We start from the raw sequence: 21,316 nt of genomic DNA, 5'->3' as shown, positions 1-21,316 counted from the left end.
AAGATAACTTCCGACGAAATTCGAAATATAGGTAATTGAGTTTGAACATCAACAGTTTGATCATGGAAATGAACTGACAGAATTTATGTTGAGCCATTTTTAAACATGGATTTCATTTAGATTTTTTAGTTTTGCCTTAGTCCAGCCGGGAACCAAACTTGACGGATGTAAGGAGAAGAGCCAACCAAAACTACCTTTGAGGCATTGGAGAAACTCCTTTTTTTCTTGCAAGATATTGACCTTAAAAAAACTGGAAGCGCAGAACACCTCGAAAAGGGTTAATAGTCTAGTGGTATGATTCCTGCTTTGGGAGCAGGAGGTCCTGGGTTCAATTCCCAGTTGACCCCTTTTTTTATATTGAGATTTGTTACCTGTCATTAGGTGTCGTGCGCACAAGAAGAACGAGAAATTGCGCGAGGTGTTTATATCTGTTGTTTTTCTCTTGTTTCAAATTATACTCACTTCAAGACTAAACGCTCATTTAAAGAACTCTGAACGTGGCGATGATTAAGGGCCTGAAGAACTCTGCCTTGCAACTGTCTAATCCTATGTTGAACCTCAAACGGTTTTTCTCCGTCCACAGTTCCATTTTACAAGAACTTTCCCGAGCAGAAATGAGAAAGCTGTCGCCAACAAAGTTAAAAGAACTCAGATTACAGCACAAACCAAAGGCTCCCAAAAGTGCTTACCAATTGTTCATCAAACACAAGTTTGCAACGAATACGGACAAAGACACCAGTCCGCGGGACCTTCTAGGGAAGTTTGCTTCGGAGTGGAAAACAGCGTCCGAGGAGGTCAAGGCACCATTTGTCAAGACATATAATGAGGCAGCTGCTGAGTACGCGAAAGAATTTCAGGCGTGGAAAGAAAAGTATACCGTTCGGTCTCCGTACATGAACTTTTTCATGTCCGTTTACCCTAAACGAGTTGTCAAAGATTTCAGCCAAAACAGCACCATCATGAAACAGATTGCTGAAGAATGGAAAGCTTTATCACCGGAGGAAAAAGAATCATACAGATCGAAAGATTGAATTTTTTGTGTGACGTATCCATAAGTATTATTTATTTTGAAGAGCTATGTACGGTAGTCAAAATTTGAAGTGACGCGTTGGGTAGAGAAGTATGCACAAATTGAGTTTTACAGGTTGGAGATGCCTTCTAATTGCTAATTATGCATGGTTGGGAATCAATAAGAATCTTTTGAGGATATCTTGTGCAAAAGTAATTACCATGACAGGTCTAATTGTCGAAAACCACAACTAACTTGATTATGGTCATTTTCGTACGCTGATATCTGTCATTGATGAAAGTTTAGTAATGAAATTGCTCATGGTCGTGGAAGTGCTCTACAGTTAAGTTTTGGCTTTCAGAATTTTACAGTAAAGTCATATTTCCTGTGGTCTAATGCATTTTGCTTAGGGTATACATAAGTTTGAAAGCGATCAATTTTCAAGCTTTCAGGGTGCCACAGTTTGAATTTTTATTATTGTTATGTCACTGGCCACCACTTCAATAGTTAATCCTGATGATCCACCACTTACCCATAAAATTACGTTCGAACTTCAACAAAATGATTAATATTTAGGAAATGTTTCACTTGGCTTATTTGAATCTGTGGTTCCATAACAGTGAAGAATTCTTATGAGCAATGTGAAACCCAATTTACCAACACACCATTCCATTGGATTATTGACGGCTATATGATACAGAGCGCTGATTTTGAATATCATGATGGGACTGGGGGATTCTCCATATTTGGGAAGATGCAGGGGTCTCTCCCTGACGACAATTTCACATTGAAGCATGACAGAGTAGCAAGGCGTTCTATCGCAAACTCAGGACCTATCATTACAGGGTTGCAATTTATCATCTATTCTATTTGGACGATTTCTTGGATCGAAGACATGTGGTATTTGGTCAACTTCATTTGGTCATCTTGCGGAGAGCTTTGAAACGCTTGGAGCAATATAAAGAATCACAATAGATAACAGAGACTGACCTTATTGGGTATCAAAAGAGAAATCTTTGATAATGTGATGGGCGACGATACTGAGACAGCTGCACATCAAACTTTATCTACCACTGAAAAACAGGATAGAGCAGAAATTTCAGAAGTTGTCAATCCAGTGGTTGAAGAAAATGAGAAGAACTTCTTTCACAGATTTCCGAGGACAGCTTATTGAAGCTTAAACTTTCCAAAGAGGTCACAATTGACCCTTCCAATACTATATCATCAATCGAGATGATATCCCCTACTACTGATCATCATCAGGAACGAGATGAATTCCAGTATCCTGGGGGGTATACAGCACAGTTCAAGCGCACCCATGGTGCTATTGCCATTCTTCCTTTTCTTTATTCTGCTGGTCACTATGTTGTTCAGATACCGGAGTAAGGTTTTTTTCCCAATCGAAGGTCCAAGATACGGAAGGTTATAAGCTTTTGGCGACCAGAGAGTTGGAAGAACTGTCAATATCCATGTTGCGGTATACATAAAGTGCTGGGTATAGGGTGATATATCTTCGAGACAGATCAATGAGAAACTGTAAGTTGTGGCTTTTGATCATCTGAGTAATGAAGCTGATGGATCCAGCAGGTGTTTGCAAAGATAGTCTCAGATCCTCTACCACTCGTTGCTTGTCAAGGCTGTGGAACCCTTCTACGATGTCAATCAATCTCCACGTATCACTCTCAAGAAGACGAGCAGAACATGATTCAAGAGGACAATCGGATATCACGTACGAGAATTGTTGCCAAAATTTTCTGTCATTCAATTTAAATTCATCTTCAGTCTTGTCATAAATCAGCAGATTGGACTTGATTTCACCAAATAAACTAGCTCCTGTCATACGAGACTTCACATTCAAATGTATCATGATCGGATTGTTGCTTGGATACGAGATCATGGCAGTGGATAACCTGTCATTCAACAACTGCAGTGCATAACCACCGGGATAGTTGAAACTTGAAACAAAACCAGCAAAAATGCTAAAGATGTAGGAGACCGAAACCACCAAACAAACTACCGCAAACATTATACTCTTCAGCAATCTTGTTCTTGGTTCGATTTTGGCAAGGAAACAAGAGGCTGACAATAAAATCCCTGGTAAAGAATAAACGATGAACCTCCATTCCTTGTGTGATTGAATCGACATCAGTAATATATACGTGCAAGAGGAAAAAATGATGATCTTAGCTTTAGTTGAGTGATATGATGGTACGAACAATCCGAAAAGTGCCAAGACTGGGACCATTGGTAGAACAAAGAGCTTAGGAATATACTTGGTGAAATAGGTATAGAAAGGTTCAGTTCCCCATTGTGCCGATTTGCCTTTTATCACATTGAAGTAAAACGATTCAACTTCGGGAAAAGAAGGGTCTTGCCAAAAATATGTATCGACGAGCATCGTCACCAGGGATGCACTGATTGACGTTGTCAATATTTTGGGCAAGGTGTTTCTTAAGTTCAACTCCCTTAATGCAATCGCTATTATGTAAAATAAAATGCCAAATGCTAAAATCTCAATTCTTAAAATGATACCGGTTGCTATGATAAGGGAGATGCCAGATATAGTGTGTCCCTGCAGAACCCATGAGATACCTGTACTAACCATGGGCATCGCGACAAAGTTTGGTAGTGTACGTGATGCATAATAAAAGAAGTGGAATTGGGAAAATTGAAGAATGGAGAACCAAAGTTGAATCTGTTTGCCCTGCAGAGACAATCTAGCATTCTTAGAAATCGCTTCTCGCAGTTTTATAAAGCTGATCAAATTTAATAGCCCAAGCACGAATCTCACCGTTAATTGGCGTACTAATTGCGTATCCTTGTGATAAAATGATGATGCTGGACTGATCCAAGCATCAAAAATGTCAATAATTGTCAACAAAGGCTTGGATGCTATAAATACCATCAGTGGCCCAACAAATGAACGTTTCACGACGCCAGGAAACTCTTTGTGGTCAAAGTGATGTAAATCACGAATTCCATAATTAACCAAGTCATGTATAGCTTGCAGATTGAAGGACTCTTCGACTTTAGTGTAGGGGGATATCATCAGATGATAAAGTAAAGTTGCAAAGAGTACCAGATCAAGACACCGAACTTTCATTATTGTTTATGATGTATATGAGCTCAGCATACAAATGGTGAATTGTGGACGTCCAAACTAAGATACGTAGGATCAAAATTGTATTCCTGTTTTCAGGTTTTTAATTTTTTAGTCAAGCAAAATTAAATTTTAGACGAAGTTAGTGATCAATGAATGAGCACGAGATCGATCTAATTCCCGAACTTGTGGTCAAAGAAAATGAACCCGTCAGGTATTCAAAGGACAGCAGCAGAAGAACTACAGGTTATAGGGGGCATTCTGCTTTAACTGAGATAGATGAAATAACCAAGATACCGATCACGATAATAACCGGATACCTCGGTTCAGGAAAATCAACATTATTGGAAGAAATTGCGAAAAAGGGTGACAGAAGGATAGCAGTAATTCTAAATGAGTTTGGAGACTCAGCGGGTATTGAAAAATCATTGACGATAAAAGAAGGCAATTCTCAAGAATATGAAGAATGGTTGGATTTAGGAAACGGATGTCTTTGTTGCTCCGTTAAAGATAACGGAGTCGCAGCTATAGAGAGATTGATAGCCAAACGAAAGAGTTTTGATTATATTCTACTTGAAACAACAGGCTTGGCCGACCCAGCTCCCATAGCCACAATGTTCTGGCTTGACGATGCCTTATCATCAAATGTCTACATTGACGGTGTCGTCACAGTGATAGACTCTGAAAACATTGAAAAATGGCTATCGGATACAGGAAGTCACGCCCATGAGTCAACACAAACCGATGGCGGTATTACAATTGCTCACCTGCAGATTGCAATGGCCGATGTAATTCTTTTGAACAAAATTGATAAAATGAGCACGGAAGATCTTGATAGATTGGAAGAAAGGGCCAAGTCCATTAACGCTCTGGCACCAGTATATCGCTCAAGGTACGGTGACATCGACCTCAATAAAATCTTGGATTTGCACGCGTATGATACTAAAGACGTCTCACAATTCGTAAGAGATCAAGCTTTGTATCATGATTCTACAATCCACACGATTTCTCTGGAGTTCCCGAAGGTTGACCCAGCCGGGTTTGAAAAGTTTGAACGATTCCTGCAAGATATACTTTGGGCCGAGAATGATGTTGAGACATGGAATATGGAGATTTACAGAGCAAAAGGTTTAGTCTACTGTGGAACAAGCTTTATGGTACTCCAAGCGGTGCGAAAAACGTACGAACTTATAGATGGTGGTGAAGATAGACCAAATCAGCAAGCATTTCCAAACAGCAAGCTTGTTCTCATAGGAAAAGGACTATCGTTTGAAAAGCTGAAAACTCATTTTCAAAAGTCCGTTGGGCTCTTCTTAATTGAAAGCTAGCGGAGCGTGAAAAAGACATATATCATTCTATGGTAAGTATTCTCGGGAGGAAGCCAATATAATTGACACGGTCTCCATTATTCAATGGCATGATCATCCAATCCAAAGAGGTAGCAAGTCAGAAATACTTGTAATGAAATCAATCAATGCTGGCATCCAGCGTAAGGTGCGACATCTTTTGTGCAAGCCTAATAGTGTAGGAGCTATGATCGTGATCGTTGAAGTGAACCATTTTCTACGGGAGCGCACTTTTATATGGCTCGTAGTATGGTTACAATGGCTGTTCTAACGTCACTGGATCTTCACAAATTAGATTGTTTCAAATCGCGAAGATTGAGTCCTATACTCCAATAATGAAGACCAATATACCTGTTCCAAAAATGTTGTAGTTTATGAAGGGAATTGGATTTTTCCTATACTGATAACTGTTCGCTGAAATTACACGAGACGCTGGCTTCATAATCATCAAAGAGACAAGATCGCCAGCTAAAGATTCCAGCGAATTATCCAAACTAATAAATCATCTTTGAGAGTTCTCAACACTTACGTCAGATCAAAAGCTTCTTAGAGGGAAATCAAAGTGCACAGGACCACCCTGACACCTGACTTTACCCGATAAAATTTTTTTTAAATTTTTTGATAACTTAACTCGAAAACAATTGTATGATACATTTAATTAAACACAATTAACATTAACTAGCCCCTTCAATATTAATAGCCATATTGAATTGCATTACGGACAGTCAGAAGTTTCTATAAGAGCTAGAAGTCGATTTGAGAAGGTAATCTTGAAAGTTGGAAATTAGTGTGATACCTTTTTCAATTCCAATTTCAATTATCTGCAGTTTTTTGCGATCAGAGGATTCACAATGTCGTTTGAACACAGGTTCTCATCTCCATCTGATCAGAGTAGTCAAATAGCTAGCTCCGGTCAAAACACTGCGACAGCATCTCGCCCTATAACGGCGACAAGCAGTTCCACCGCAAACGGCTATCATTATAATGTTCCGAGCAGGCGCTCATCTCTGTCTACGGCACCTTACACTATTCCAGTTAAGAGTTCCACTAGTATGCCACCAGGATCACAAAGGTTATCATCATCGTATAGTGGCACTACCGGTCAGTACTCGATAAGCCCGGGGAACTTGGGTTCATCACCTCACACAGGAGGCCCAATTCATAGTCATCTTCACCAACAACAGTCCCAACAATCTCATTTAGGCAGTTCAGTTCCTATGCTAAGTAGAGAATTTGTGGTGCGGCGTATATCAGAAGGTGAAACTGGACGTTTGAAAGAAGAACTAAAATGTGAAGCTTGTGGTAAGGGATACAAACATATTTCCTCACTGGCAAAACATCTTTGGGAACATACACCGGAATGGAATATGACTAAAAAGTTGCTTATTAGTAAGCATCAACAAGTCCAGTTGCTAGAAGCCGCAAGTATTCTTTGCAGCATGACCGAAAACGGCTCGGAAAGTGGAGGTTTCAGATCTCGTTCGCAATCATTAAGCACTCCTTCTCCTGTCTACCCCCCAGCTACCTCATATTCTCAATCTAATCAACGACCCCAACAATCTCATTACTCGCCACACTCAAAGCTACCTGCTAATTCGCCTCCCCTGCAATCTCTATCATCTTTGAATAATGTTAGCAGTTTCCGTGAGCAACCTACAGAAGAAACCAATGGTTTTCGTGAGATAGAGAAAGAACCGCTAATTTCTCGATCACCGGATAATCAAATTGAAAATAACACCTCAAAGTCTCCTTTGTCAATAGAGGAACATGTGGAGGGAACTTCTACCAATTTGACTCTGACAACACCAAATTCAAATTCATACTTGCACTCTAATCTAAGTCAGTCACTTAGTGGGACAACAGCAAAAGTACCAGTATATACGACCACGTTACGGAAAAACTCATTGTCACAATATCCTCCTTCATCGTTGTCAACGTCTGTCTCAAGCACCCCACGGAAAAGTATGTTATGTCAAAAGCCCACAAGGTCCGATGAAGTGGACGCCAAATATGGAAAGGATGGTTTGATGGCACCAAAAACAGAAGAATCCACATCATTTAGCGGCGAAAGCGATAATGAAAGTGAAGATAATCATTATGGCAAGGAATTTGTGCCAAGAGATAACCGAGAAGAAGACGAAAAGATTTTCGGAGATTTAGAGGATTAATAAGGTCGGTCGAATATGCCATTGAGTGCTTTGGAGACTTCAGATACTTGTTTCAATTAGAAAAAGCAAACTTTATCGGATTGATCAAGCTTTAAAAAATCACTTATATTAGAGGATAATAAATTAGTTTAGCAATTCTCACTGCTTTTAGTATACATTTCATGTAAATGCCAGCGTGCATATGAAATCGGTACACCATTAGGAGATTAATTTTCTCTCCAGCGGTGTCCACACTTGCAACACTTATAAAATGTTGTCATAGGCTCGTCGGCTGATCTGATTTGGAGCTGGAAGAAGTAGGCTTTGTCAAAACCACAGCTTTCAACTGGACATTGCGTGACAGTTTGATCAACATTGTCCCATGCGCCTTCCCCTCCAAGAACGTCATCGACCTGTTTTCTCGGCAGTTCCTTTCGCTCATATATTAGAAGGCCATCAATCGGAAACTCATAGGGACATGTGGGGCAAGTGAAACTATTACTACCACTAGTCTCCGATCGCGCTACCACTAGCATATTTGAGCAATGTGGACAAAAAGTGAGCATATAGATAACCAGAAATGATTAAATCAAATAAGGTTAAGATCGAAATAATCAATTTTTTTTTTTGTGGGAGTTTTAGTGTGTCTATCGGAAACATTTGATCTACCTGGCCGCTGCAACTATTTCGTGACTCGAGTCATGTGATCAATGGAATATCCTCGCTCGGGAAGCAGTGCTGCCAAAGCAAGAACAAAGAAAACGCAATCCTCGGATAGCTCTCTCACCAATCATTTGTTGCCAAGCAACAATACGAGTTCAAAGGCCAATTCGATCAAACTCGTTTGCTTTCCCACGAAAAAGGGTGTAAACTAAATTCTATACACAAATCTTTTCAATCTAGGGATTAATCTTTGGTCACGTGATTCACATCATGGCACAATTCCTATCTAGGTTGTTGATCAGTTGTTTCTTCTGACAGATGCATCAAATCTTTTTATGAAGATCAAAGTTTCGGGTTTCACCAGTAGTTGTAATTTTGCAATATCCATAATTTCACACGAATTGAGATTGATTTTGCGTTCGATATATTCTTTGAGCCTTATCGCTAGCCAATAATACGCATATACCGAGACATGATGTTTTTCTTTTCCAGATATTTTTATTCGTCTTGGATATGAGGAAAGATTGCGCTCCCTCCTAATTGTGCAGCTCAATTTACGCTATGAAACTTCCTTCTTGAGTCTGATCTTCACTAGCACTAATTATTTCAATAAATGTTCACTGGCTGAATTAAAAAAAGGCTTTGCTATCAAGTTAGGATCAAGCTGTCCGTTTGGAGCTTTTCTTTGGTTAGTCAAGTCATTACTTAGGAGTGTACTCGTACGTCTTTACACCACGATAGCTGAAATCATGTATTGGCCCTTAGTAACACCAATCTGCGTTGCAAAACTACTTTCACCACTTGCATTTCGATCGTTTAAGATGCGGAGAAAGCTAGAACAAAGGGGATAAAGTGGATTTAGTCAAGTAGGAAGAATAGCCAAGAGTGAATGGAAACCATGTTCTTCGGACCATTACGGTATAGTGAGTTCTAAAGTACACCGTGCGGATCTTGAAATTGACTTGGCGAGGACAGAAATTCTTCTAGCTATCAGCAGAAGAACCCGAACAAAAGTACACCTTGGACAATCATAGTCACCAAATCTAGTGAAATGTACTGACTATATATGATGTCATCGATCTTATCCTGAATATCTATAGAACATCAACCTTTTTCATATAACATCTCTTTGTGGAGTAATCATAATCTTGATAGACCTCGTACTTACTTTGCATACGTTGGCATTTATCAAATAGACAGCACTATTTATAATCTGGTCCAGTTGCTCAATATCTCAATGCAACTGCTTCTATTAGCATTAGATGGGGTCGGTAAGCAGTTTTTAAATTTTCAACTCTTAGAAGAGAAAATCGGGATAATTACATGTAATTAATTCATGGCGGAGAAAATAGGTAATTCTCTGTTAAGCAAGAAATCTTATCATCGCACATGCTCCCATCAAAGTCTAATCCGTTTTCATTTTAGAAGTTTCATCTTGGTTTGGGAAGGAGTCAGTAGCTTGATTTTTGGCATCTTGCAACTCATGCTGCGCACTGCTCGAGAAAAGCCTGTTACCATCTCCTGTTCCGCTAACGGCAGACTTGATATCAGCATCAGTCAAACCACCTGTCCCATTAGAAGAGAAATCTTTGGCTGCCTGGATGCTAGACAGATAAGGATGATCTATCCATGACAAAACGGTATCGGAATCCTCATCAATGCAATCTTTATAGACGTCCCTTTCAACCGCAATCCATGCTTTTATCTTGAACCCATAGGCTTTCAAAGGTTGCGGGGTTTGTGATTGGGACGACTGATGATATAGTTGTGGTTGAGGGGTTGACTCATGAGGCGTGAGTACACCCGAAGGGCTTTGAACAGACATATTGTTTTGGTGAGAAATATTGGTCTCCTTACTGACTTTTTGAGGATGGTACCAATCTCTAATCCAATACCTGTCTTCGATGCTCAAGTCCCCAGAATTTACCGGAAATGCGGCATTCCTCAAGCTCTGTTTGTAAAGACTTTTTCTTAATGACATTTCTAAAACCCAGTTTCTATTTAGGCTTTATCTCAGAAACAATTTCGGATGAATATGTTTGTGTTCAAATTACATAATCAATAACATAATTCGATGTGGCGAAAAGAATGATAGATTTCTCTCGTTGAAAGACTCGACTCAGAGAAGCTTACATAGCTCTTATCCTTCTATCGCCAAAATCTCATAGTAAGCCAACTAGTCACACTTTTCTGATGGAGGGTAGGTGCAACACACATAATAAAAATGTTTCATGAAACTGATCAGGATGATGTTTAGATGCTGGTCTCTCCTCTCGTCTTTTCAAGGTTGCACCCCAAATTATCTCTAAGGAATGGATTCAATTTATTGCAAGCGACATTGTTTAATTTCCAGATGTGAACAATAGAACAAGTAGCAATCAATGACAATCGTCATTCTTGTAACAACAGCTTGAATATGGCCACTGGCGTTTTACTTAATCATGTGTAAGCACTTGAAACAATTCAATTGGAATTATGTTTGAAGCATGCGGTTAATCTTACGTACTAGTGCAAGATAATCCCGATCAAAGCTTTCTTTACCTGAGCGATGTTTTAGCTAGCCCAGCTGTCCACCTAGTTCCAAATCCTTGTGACGGGTTGAAAGCAATCTCCGGTTCAACTAAATCGATGAACATATGCGATCACAGATCATCCTCATCATCAAAATCCTGCAATGAGGAAGCACAAAATTAGCGCGAGGATGTAGCTGAGACTATAAATGAAAGTGGCTGTCAGCACTTTTTTCTGACATTTTTGACCGGGAGACAAGGAAGTTTAGGCAGAAAAGGGAAGGCTCCTCATGATCGCTTCTGGAGGTGAAATCATTGCTATATTTTTGAATGCTATCATTGAAACAAATAGTTCATTAGTTCTGCCTTCGTGATGAAAGCCCTTCGAAGTCCCGTAATCCAGTAATATGAATCCTTGCTGATTTTAAAAGTCGAAGAATGCGTATCGGGAACATTCAGCACGTCATTTTTAAATGATCCAGCCATTGATTTGAATGCAGTCAATTACTGAAAACCATAACAGTGACGGAACTTACAGCGAGGAAAAGATTGGCATTCTTCTGGTGACTATCACTAAGTCTGTCGTTAGCTGTAACTCCAGTTGGGACTCAAGTTTGCCGTCGACGATCATTAGTCCGACAGTGCCTAGAAATTGTCGAATGCATCTCTGACACATTGGTGAACAGGTTAAACCAAGAGTCTCCCAGTGATTTTACGTTTCAATACATGAACTGGAAGTATAGACAAATTGCTCGAATAGCCTCATTAATTCTAACCAAGTGGATTTTCGCTTCAATAGCCACTAGACAAGAAATAACTTTCTCATAACACGGGTAATTTCCTGTCCTGATTTACTCTAATGTTCATGAGTGTGTCATTGAACAAAATAGCTGATTTTCTTAATGAGATACGATAATTAGTGAATAATTGGCCGATAGAAAAGACGACATTAGAACTTTAAGGATCATTATAAATAGAGTTTGCTGTAATCTTCATGATATATCAAAAAAGGAAGGTCTTTTGATCACAGTCAATCAAATTGAAGCCACTATGACGCTGTCAAAACGTGTCAAAACGCTTCAAAAGCCGAAAGAGGAGCAATTATACACCCCTTGCTCAAGGATCAAATTGTCGAATGTATAGACTTGCTTTTTGATGTTTCAAGGAGAGGATATGACAGGTTTGCAACCACGGTGAAAGTGAATTCACTTAGCACCGAGTAGGAAGGAAATTTTAAGCATATCTATTTTCCCACTACTGAAATCGAGAGGGTTGAAGTTGGGGCAGGCGATTGAGTCAAACATTGAATGAGATGATGGGGGTCACATCTGAGAGATGTGAGCAAGTGAACCCTAGCTTATCGACAGGGGGACACGGAAATTAACAGCTACAATGAAGGAGTAGAGCATCATCTCACTCCGAGAGAGATCGCTGGCCGGAAACTGCGCTTAAAAAGACAGACTATGACGATGATGATCAATGAATCCTTCGTGAGGAACAAGCCTGTTCACCTCAATCCTTATAGCCCCAGTACCTTACTGGAGCTGAACGTTCCAGCGAACGGTGGAGTTTCGAGACAAGAAAGACATTTTTTTTGATATCTCAGGCTCCGCAAGCTGTTCGGATCAGGCAGAATTGTTCTGAGTCAATATAGCTTAATACACATAGTATGTTGCTATGTAATCTTCCCGCACAGCAAGGGACTCTTGCTATGGTTCCAGTCGCTTATCGAGCTTAAGTTAGCAAACAACTCAAAATTGGAGGGATCTCTAAGATTCTGAACATATTATCACTAATTTTGGTGCCCACGAGGATAGGGTCGTAGAAGAGTAGCCGTTCTAACGAAAAGTATGACTATACCCATCGTTTCATTCGCACACAGATTCAAAGGACGTTGGATTGCGTCCATCTATGTGATTTAAATGCGATCCAGAAGCTCTTGCTCCAATAATGATTTTGATAAACTTTCGGCTGTCCCCGCCAATAGATACTCATAGCCATTGTTTTCTGGTTCTATATCGTAGTCAGATTGATTGATTTGATTTGGAGTTTCGCGATGTATGAACTTCGATCGATAGAGATAAATTGAAGTTACTGCAAGGTTTGTATCACTTCCATCACTTGAACCGGAGTTTAAATTGTCTGGCTCCAATGGACCCAGTCTCGGAGATCCGATACCCAAAAAAGGGTTCTGCCCCGAAATGGAGGATTGTCTGTAGTGGAACTCTGCTGTGTGACTGAGATTCGAATCTGGGGAATTGAATTTTAGCAGCTCCAGCTCACGAATAGGATGAAACATTTCATATTTCTTGTCAGATAGTAATGATCCGACCCGGATTTGTTTATTCGCACTGCTAGAATCTTCGAGATCCAAATCGTTCGTTGATGTATCTCTGATGTAATATAGCTCAATAATCTTTGCATAGATGCGGTCCTTGCTTATTTGCCACGAGTTACTCAATTCTGTGAAATTGAAAGTCACGCTGAATGGATGATCTTTGGGGCTAGTAATACGTTCAACTATACCCCTTAGTATATTTAGCTGTTGGCTTGACCAGCTAATGGTACAGGGGTCCTCATTAGTGATATGCCGATCAGCAGATCGAATGAACACGATCGGACAAAACGAGTGATCACAGCTCATTTTTCGGACACAGAACTAATTCTTACTGCAATAAGTAATGCCAGTCTGCACACTTTTATTTTTGTACTAACATCTTTAAAAAAATTCCTGAGCTGCTAGAGATCATTTACGAATAACAATTTAACAGGAAACAAAAGTAGGACCTCCTCATAGTGTGGATTAGTCCATCAACTTTCAAACTAAAACAAGTACGAGCGTAGGGAAAACAAAATTGCATGACACCTCCATTGTCTATCGTCTGGACACCTTCAAACTTTTGACTCTTCTTAGTAAGCCAGTGGTTTCGTCATCTTTTTTCCTTAGTCTATCCACAAGACTCTTCTTTCGACCGAGCTCACCTCCATCCTTTTTTTCGTGAACTCCATATGCTGGAGCCCCATCCAAGAATGTAGATGAACCAAGCCCCAAAGTTGTATCTCCGTGGATTGGAGCAGACTTTACATTTGAGTCAAATGCAACGACATTTGGGTTGGCCTTCAAATCAAGAAATGTGCTATTTGAAGCGGAAGCTCGCTTAACCACGACCCCATTGCTGTATGGGCTTTTACCTGGAGTTTGAACGCTTTTTGATTTTGATGTGTATATGGGTTCTTCATTGTAACCGAATACCATATCAATTTGTTGATCCTTACTATTCTTGGGAGCCATTCCTTTGATTGAGTTATTCGGACCATCAACAGGAAACGCCATCACAGGTGCTGCTTTCGTATCTTTGTTTCTATGAGGCGTGCAAGCGTCAAATGGACCATCGTGGTGAAAACCGCCACCGGAAAAAAATCCAGTAACATCCAACTTGTCTATGGTGTCCAAGTTCTTTGGTTTATCCATTACAGTTTGTTTTTTAGACCGGTGGTGACGATGAGATCTACGCTCTTTGTGGCCACGAGAATATTTGTGCTCACTATACTTGCGTGGTCTGCTAGACTCACCCGCACTTTTCGATCTGACTCTGCCGTCTGACGCAATATTAGTGACCACTGTCCCTGTCATCTGCTCTGCATCTAACCGTTTTCCGTTATGTTCCCTACTGGTTTTATAGTATTGCTTTGGGGCAGAAGATGACGCAGGAAATGGATTAGGAGAAGATTCGCTTGAACTAGATTCGCTGCTTTGTTTCAATTTCTCGTCTGTGGGATACTCATCTTTCTGGTATTTGTTTGTGACTTCATCATAAGGAGGCGGTAGGTCATGGTCATCATAATAATCTGAGTGCTGATCGTATTGGTCATGCTTACGTGGCTTTCCTGGCAACTGGTGAGAAGTTTTTGACAAACTGCTTTGTGAATGATTTCGAGCATTTCCAATTCCGGTTGAAGAGGGAGATAACATTTCGGTGAATGGATTGTTAGACATCTTGGAATAAAGTCTGTAAGGTTAGTAATTTAAAACTTTATATTGCGTCGCGACAGCAAAACAAAGTTGAGGCACAGCCCGCAAGTCAAGCATTATTGGAGAACTTGTTATGTCTCGTGTGTCACACAAATCTGCTGTTGTACAACATCATGGGGTGCCTAACATGCAAATAGGTAACTCGGCTCACAACGTGATCATTTCCTGTTTTTTTGCAGCTGGGTTTCGCTGGCTCTCAAGCACACAATATCTTTCAAGATATCAGGTTCTATGAACCCATCTTTGCACCCAAGACCCCGTGTGCACAAAAAGAATGCGGCTCCTCCAAATATTCATCTGATACATACCATTTTCCTGCCCCAAAGTTTACTTGACTTGCAGATTGATTCGCCCCTGATCTTTTCTGACCAGCATCATGCCCCAACCTCGAAAACTTTTTCATGCTCCACAATTGTGAATTATACTTACATTGATGACTCTGAGTTCGCAGGATGCGATTTTGTCTTCGCGTAATTCTTTCTTGGAGGATGATTTTCGTTGTCTGAATCCACAGCTTCCTCGGCATGCTTCTCCAGCCAGCGTCTGTAATTTGAGTCATCGCTGACCACTCTTGATTCTTCTTGAAGAAGAGCCGACCTGAAAGGATTGTTTGAAGACAATCGCTTAGAGTGAGAACCGGCAGAAGAAGTCGACAAGTTGGGATGGCTATACATTATATTCTATTATGGTTCGTTTGAGGTAGTCAGTTGCTCAACGTTCCCAAATATTATTGAAGCTGCTGAAGAGTGAGAACGCTGCAAAAAACCTATCGTACGTGACTTATATGATTTTAACTCAGTCTTTGGTTTTAGTGCGTGAAACTAACCGTGTTTTCCTAGGACCACTTCAGTTAATTGCTGAATTTTTTTTTGGTAACACGACGCGTGCACGGAAATATCTACTTTAGGAATAAAAATTGCGCTCTGACCGTTTAATACGAATATGTTCTCAACTTACTAAATATCTAAAAGGGGATAATCAATTATCAGCTTTTCGTTGTGCCTTACTTCTTTCAGCTGCCTTCTGGATAACTTGCAACGCTTCCTCCTGTAATTCTTCTTGTGCTGCCTTGATAAGATTTTGGTCAAATAAATCCCCTTTTCTCGAATCATCAATCATCTTTTTGACGGTGTTAAGTTTTCGTTGAAGCGTGGCTGCATCATTTGTATCCACAAATTTCTCGATATCCTTGAGAACCTGCTCAGTGTCGAATACTACCAACTCCAAATTGCTGACCGACTTCAAGTAGTTAAGTTTTGCCTTATCTTGATCTGTTGTTTGTTTACTTTCCTCTACCAGCCGTTTAACTTCTTCGTCAGTTAGGTCACCCTTTCCAAACACAGTTATAGAGGATTTCTTCCCACTTTCTTTATCTCTTGCACTTACTTTGATTATTCCATCGGCGTCAATGTCAAATATTACCTCAATTTGCGGTGTGCCCTTTGGTAAGGGTGGAATATCAGTCAGTTTGAACTTTCCAATTAATATGTTATCCTGCACCAAAGGCCGTTCTCCTTGATAAACATTGATATCTATCGAGCTTTGACCATCTATAGCAGTTGAATACATTTGAGTAACTCTGCACGGCACTGTCGAATTACGTGGCAAAAGCGGTGAAAACAATCCCCCATATGTCTCGATTCCCAGAGTCAAAGGTGTAACGTCCAAAAGTAACACATCCTTCACTTCTCCTGAGAGGACAGCACCTTGAATAGCAGCCCCAAGAGCCACAGCCTCATCGGGATTAACCTGAGTAGTTGGTTTTATACCAAAGAAACTCTCCACAGTATTTCTTATCTTAGGCATTCGTGTCATCCCACCAACGAGAATGACTTCATCGATATCTTGCACTTTTAAGTCTGCATCTTTGAGAGCCTTTCTGACCGGAAGTATTGTCCGTTCAATCAAATCCGAGCTCATCTCATCAAGTTCTTGTTCTGTGAGAGGTATACTGATGCTTTCAGTTTCGGTAATGAAAGGCAAATCAATTGTAGTACTCTTAACATGGGATAGCTCAATCTTAGCCTTCTCCGCAGCTTGACGAATTCTTTGAACAGCAAGTCTATCTTGCCGAAGATTGATACCCGATTTCATTTGGAATTTCCTCAAAATGAACTCAACTAATATATTGTCCAAATCTTCACCTCCAAGATGTGTGTCGCCATTGGTAGATCGCACTTCAAATACACCGTCTTCGATATCAAGTATCGAAATGTCAAAAGTCCCGCCACCTAAGTCATAAACTGCAACAATACCGCTTTTCTTGTCCTTACCTCCAATACCATAAGCTAATGAAGCTGCCGTAGGCTCATTTATGACCCTTAAGACATTCAGTCCAACAAGTTGACCTGCAAACTTGGTTGCTTGCCGTTGTGAGTCGTTAAAATAGGCGGGAACTGTAATAACTGCATTCTTTATCTCTTCTGATAGTTGTAGCTCGGCAACCCTTTTCATCTCGCGTAATATAAAACCCCCTATCTGGGCAGGTGAATATGACAGACCTTGCGCAATGGTTGTTTGCAGCCAAGCATCCCCGTTGGCATGCTCAACGATTTTGTAAGGCAGTCTGGGAATATCCTTTTGAACCTCATCGTCACTATATTTGCGTCCAATTAATCTCTTAGTTGCATAAAAGGTATTCTCATGGTTGACAATTCTTTGTCGTTTTGCTGGGGCACCAACAAGAACATCGCCTCCTTTAGTGAAAGCTACAATGGAGGGTGTTGTGCGGTCGCCATTTTGATTTTCAAGGATCTTGGGTTTGTTCCCTTCTAGGACCGCAACCGCAGAATTGGTTGTTCCCAAATCAATGCCTATTACTTTTGACGACTTCACTCTTTTTGATACCCACCGGATTTGATGCAAAGTGTTGGAAAGCAGTTTCGGATTTACACTCAGCTGGAGACGAAGCATTGCAAAATCAGATTTTTTTTTTTGCCATCTAAACCAAAGTACTTTACTTACCATACAGGCACACTTGTAAATACACAGCCCTAGGAATATTCACAACGAAGAATAGCAGCTCAAAACACTAGAGTTCTAGTAGTGACCCGCTTCCAACACTTCTCCATGATTTCATGTCTAGGTTCCAACCTTTCCATTGGCCCAAACGCTCACGGATGTCGACTATGTCAAGATAGTCGTTTGCCAAGTTATTAAAACTGTTGAATGTTTGGAAGCTAGGGGACGATTTTGTAAGGGAGTCTTTTTGAGGTGAGGAATTACTGAATGTTTCACCGCTTTTGGGGACACCAGCACATGATAGGCCATCAGTTTTGTCACTCAGTTGTCGCCGCAAGCGATCAATCAGAAGCTCAGAAGATTGCAGCTTCTCTTCTAGCGAACTAATTCTTGACTTCAATCGTGCTTGAGTTGATTTTAGTTCCAGAATTTCTTTCAAATGGTTGGAATTCTGTTCAACCGTATCGCGAAGCTTTGCTTCTAGGTATGTCACCTGCTTTGAAGGGGCGGTCCCGTGAATTTCCTCTGCATATTGAGATTTGGTTTCGTCTACCAACATAAATTGTTTTTTGACTGCACTAACGGTATCCATGCCAGACAAATCAGAAGAACTCATGATCCCGGTTTTCGAAAATTCTTGGCCTTCGCGATCGTTATCGTAATGATCGTCGTTATCATCAAATTTATGGTTTTCTACTATAGTTTGGCCTTGTTCCTTGATAGTAGATTTGGTCCCTGAGATGCCATTATTAAGAGTCGCAGGCTTTTCAGAACCGATAGATGTAGTGGCTTCAGTTGTTTCTAAATCTATTGCTGTATTTGCCACTGTTTCCATGGAGCTGTCGTCGTGTATTTCCTTGTCTTTGCTTTCGCGTTCGTGGTCTCCAGCCTTGCCCTTCTTTTTATTTCCTTTCTTCTTTTTCTTCAATTCCTCAAACTTCTTCCGGGCTTGCTCAAGTCTTTCTTCTTTGCTTATCTCCTCCTCGTTCGCCATAATGAGAATCCTTGTCAGAGGCTTCCAAGATTTAGAACGCCAAATTTTTAGAGAATGATGACACCGTACACCAAGTAATTAGTTACAATTAGTTATATAGTTAGGAGTCCAAATCAGAAGACTTCAGTAGCCTAAGAACGTAGCTATCAATGAGGTGAGGTGTCGTTAGAATCTCCTTCAGAAACGGCAACTACTGTTTTACACAATAAAATGTCACAATTGGTAATTTCAAAAGACATTTACTACTTCAAACATGTTAGGTAAGTGCCGATCGGTCTCGCCAAATTTTTGCTAGGTTGGCTGGCTTGGCGGCCAGCAGAAAATTTCAAAACTCGTGGCATTTCAAGATAACTTGTTTTTCTTTCGTGATAAAGTTTCACTAATATGTCTGAGAAAAAAGAGGACCCTCCAGTCGCCACTATCCAACTACCACCACAGGGCGGCTCGCTTTTAAGCCAGCTGGCCAATTCTGGCCCTGTCTCTATTTTTGCTTATTGCGCATCTTCTATTTTGATGACTGTCACTAATAAATATGTTGTTTCTGGCGACTTCAATTTGAACTTCTTCTTGTTAGCCGTTCAATCGATTGTTTGTCTGATTACGATCTCTATACTGAAGTTCCTTGGGATAATAACTTACAGAGAGTTCAATTATATTGAGGCGAAAAAGTGGTCACCAATTGCTTTTCTTTTGGTGGGGATGATCTACACATCCTCGAAGGCTTTACAATTCCTCTCAATCCCGGTCTACACTATTTTCAAAAATTTGACTATCATCTTGATTGCATATGGTGAAGTGTTATGGTTTGGTGGTTCAGTGACTTCCATGGCATTGGGATCTTTCATTTTGATGGTTCTTTCTTCCGTTGTTGCATGCTACGGGGACAAGGATAGTTCTACTGGAAATTTGGCCTTTGGTGTTGGATACTTCTGGATGTTTCTCAACTGCTTCTCATCAGCTACTTTTGTGCTTTGCATGAGGAAGAGAATCAAGTTGACGAATTTTAAAGATTTCGACACCATGTTCTACAACAATTTACTGTCGATTCCTATTTTGTTGATTGCATCTTTTATTTTGGAAGACTGGTCTCCCGAAAATTTGGCTGTCAACTTCCCTGAAGCTAACAGAAAATCAGTTATTTTTGCCATGATTTTCTCTGGTGCTTCCTCCGTTGGAATTTCCTATTGTTCGGGCTGGTGTATCAGAGTGACATCATCAACTACGTATTCAATGGTTGGAGCTTTGAACAAGTTACCAATCGCATTGAGTGGACTGATCTTCTTTGATGCTCCTATCAACTTTTTCTCGATTTCCTCCATTTTTATCGGTTTTGTTGCAGGCATTGTTTATGCTGTTGCAAAGCAGCAACAACTAAAAGAGAAAAACCAACAGTTACCTAAGTAAGTGACTTCTGCAATCACATTGGTCCCAGATATGAGTACAAGTATACAGTAGAGTCCGATAATAGAACAAAAGATTTTTAATACCAGAGGCAAGTTAGTTAGTTTTATCAAGCTTCAAACTAAAGTCAACGATTGAACATCCTTGGTGCACGGAAGATGTAGAGTATATATCGATATCATTGCTCAGGAATTCAGAAATGTTTTCCAAAGTTAAACCTCCGCTGCACTCAAGCAAAAACTCGCGCTTACCTGACCACTTTTGTTTCAGAGATTGAGAGACAGTTTGGAGTTCAGGCCCATTGAAATTATCAAGCATGATTATGTCGGCTCCTGCGTCAATAGCTTCTTCTGCTTCCCTTTCGTTTTGAACTTCGACTTCTACTTTAGTACTAAAGCCAGCCACTGCCTTTGCATTTTTGACAGCCTGTCTAATTGATCCTGTTGCCCAAATATGATTATCTTTGAGCATCACCATAGATGATAAATCATACCTGTGAGGATCCACACCTCCTACAAGCATCGCATATTTTTCAAGCAATCTAAGCCCTGGTGTAGTTTTCCTGGTCCCAGCAATGATTCCTGTATAACCGGCTTCTCTGGCTGTTTTAATAGTAAGGTGTGACTGAGTAGCTATACCACTCAACCTGCAAATGATATTGAGAGACAGCCGTTCCGCAATCAAGATATTTTTCACAGGGCCTTTAACTGTGCACGCTTTTATCTTCCCACTCTCAGTTTCTGAGGGCCTTAAAAATGTACCCTCATCTACATGCCACTCATGGCTGAGTCCGCATTGACGAAATACCTCAGTTGCAAAAGGGATTCCACAGAGAATTCCGTCACTTTTACAGAAGAGGGTTGCTGTCTGAACATTGTCTCCAACCACATACCCACCATAGTCAAAAGAAGGAATATCTTCCTGTAACCACTCAGTAATCTGGTGTTTCCATTTTGTAGATAAAGGAAGAGTATGCTCAAATTTAGGATTTGGATTTCTGTACGTCGTCATTGTAGCCAAAAGCAGTCGTTGAATATCTTCGCTCAGAGAAAAATTATTGGAAGGGAATTTTAATAATTTCCTGATAGTCAGCGCATTGTCATTGCTCCTCAAAACGCTGGCAGAGAAATCAGATGAAAAGGAATACATAAG

General features: G+C 40.4%; 12 protein-coding genes across 12 annotated transcripts; 4 read left to right on the top strand and 8 right to left on the bottom strand.

Annotated features, from left to right (window-relative positions):
* Positions 1–503: 503 nt before the first annotated feature.
* KL911_004746 (uncharacterized protein) lies at positions 504–1,031 on the top strand (the record flags this gene model as incomplete). Its single annotated transcript, XM_043200071.1, has 1 exon — positions 504–1,031. One exon carries the CDS (start codon positions 504–506, stop codon positions 1,029–1,031), a length of 528 nt encoding a protein of 175 aa, XP_043052648.1.
* A 1,401-nt stretch (positions 1,032–2,432) lies between these two features.
* Positions 2,433–4,058, bottom strand: KL911_004745 (uncharacterized protein; the record flags this gene model as incomplete). Its single annotated transcript, XM_043200070.1, has 1 exon — positions 2,433–4,058. One exon carries the CDS (start codon positions 4,056–4,058, stop codon positions 2,433–2,435), a length of 1,626 nt encoding a protein of 541 aa, XP_043052647.1.
* Positions 4,059–4,261: 203 nt separating this feature from the next.
* KL911_004744 (uncharacterized protein) lies at positions 4,262–5,437 on the top strand (the record flags this gene model as incomplete). Its single annotated transcript, XM_043200069.1, has 1 exon — positions 4,262–5,437. The coding sequence occupies one exon, from the start codon at positions 4,262–4,264 to the stop codon at positions 5,435–5,437; it is 1,176 nt and encodes a 391-aa protein (XP_043052646.1).
* An 869-nt stretch (positions 5,438–6,306) lies between these two features.
* KL911_004743 (uncharacterized protein) lies at positions 6,307–7,623 on the top strand (the record flags this gene model as incomplete). The annotated part of the gene is made up of 1 exon (XM_043200068.1): positions 6,307–7,623. One exon carries the CDS (start codon positions 6,307–6,309, stop codon positions 7,621–7,623), a length of 1,317 nt encoding a protein of 438 aa, XP_043052645.1.
* Positions 7,624–9,670: 2,047 nt separating this feature from the next.
* KL911_004742 (uncharacterized protein) lies at positions 9,671–10,246 on the bottom strand (the record flags this gene model as incomplete). The annotated part of the gene is made up of 1 exon (XM_043200067.1): positions 9,671–10,246. The coding sequence occupies one exon, from the start codon at positions 10,244–10,246 to the stop codon at positions 9,671–9,673; it is 576 nt and encodes a 191-aa protein (XP_043052644.1).
* A 2,447-nt stretch (positions 10,247–12,693) lies between these two features.
* On the bottom strand, positions 12,694–13,419 carry KL911_004741 (uncharacterized protein; the record flags this gene model as incomplete). Its single annotated transcript, XM_043200066.1, has 1 exon — positions 12,694–13,419. One exon carries the CDS (start codon positions 13,417–13,419, stop codon positions 12,694–12,696), a length of 726 nt encoding a protein of 241 aa, XP_043052643.1.
* A 231-nt stretch (positions 13,420–13,650) lies between these two features.
* Positions 13,651–14,772, bottom strand: KL911_004740 (uncharacterized protein; the record flags this gene model as incomplete). The annotated part of the gene is made up of 1 exon (XM_043200065.1): positions 13,651–14,772. One exon carries the CDS (start codon positions 14,770–14,772, stop codon positions 13,651–13,653), a length of 1,122 nt encoding a protein of 373 aa, XP_043052642.1.
* A 461-nt stretch (positions 14,773–15,233) lies between these two features.
* On the bottom strand, positions 15,234–15,482 carry KL911_004739 (uncharacterized protein; the record flags this gene model as incomplete). Its single annotated transcript, XM_043200063.1, has 1 exon — positions 15,234–15,482. One exon carries the CDS (start codon positions 15,480–15,482, stop codon positions 15,234–15,236), a length of 249 nt encoding a protein of 82 aa, XP_043052641.1.
* Positions 15,483–15,786: 304 nt separating this feature from the next.
* Positions 15,787–17,721, bottom strand: KL911_004738 (uncharacterized protein; the record flags this gene model as incomplete). The annotated part of the gene is made up of 1 exon (XM_043200062.1): positions 15,787–17,721. One exon carries the CDS (start codon positions 17,719–17,721, stop codon positions 15,787–15,789), a length of 1,935 nt encoding a protein of 644 aa, XP_043052640.1.
* Positions 17,722–17,839: 118 nt separating this feature from the next.
* Positions 17,840–18,763, bottom strand: KL911_004737 (uncharacterized protein; the record flags this gene model as incomplete). The annotated part of the gene is made up of 1 exon (XM_043200061.1): positions 17,840–18,763. The coding sequence occupies one exon, from the start codon at positions 18,761–18,763 to the stop codon at positions 17,840–17,842; it is 924 nt and encodes a 307-aa protein (XP_043052639.1).
* A 384-nt stretch (positions 18,764–19,147) lies between these two features.
* Positions 19,148–20,167, top strand: KL911_004736 (uncharacterized protein; the record flags this gene model as incomplete). The annotated part of the gene is made up of 1 exon (XM_043200060.1): positions 19,148–20,167. The coding sequence occupies one exon, from the start codon at positions 19,148–19,150 to the stop codon at positions 20,165–20,167; it is 1,020 nt and encodes a 339-aa protein (XP_043052638.1).
* Positions 20,168–20,260: 93 nt separating this feature from the next.
* Positions 20,261–21,175, bottom strand: KL911_004735 (uncharacterized protein; the record flags this gene model as incomplete). The annotated part of the gene is made up of 1 exon (XM_043200059.1): positions 20,261–21,175. The coding sequence occupies one exon, from the start codon at positions 21,173–21,175 to the stop codon at positions 20,261–20,263; it is 915 nt and encodes a 304-aa protein (XP_043052637.1).
* Positions 21,176–21,316: the final 141 nt, after the last annotated feature.

This window comes from Ogataea haglerorum (genome assembly GCF_019207285.1).
Source record: "Ogataea haglerorum isolate 81-453-3 chromosome Unknown 81-453-3_NODE_15_length_226208_cov_100.181872, whole genome shotgun sequence".
Classification (NCBI taxonomy): Eukaryota; Fungi; Ascomycota; class Pichiomycetes; order Pichiales; family Pichiaceae; genus Ogataea; species Ogataea haglerorum.
The sequence above is the reverse complement of the archived record's forward strand: the minus strand, read 5'-3'. Positions and strand labels throughout refer to the sequence as shown.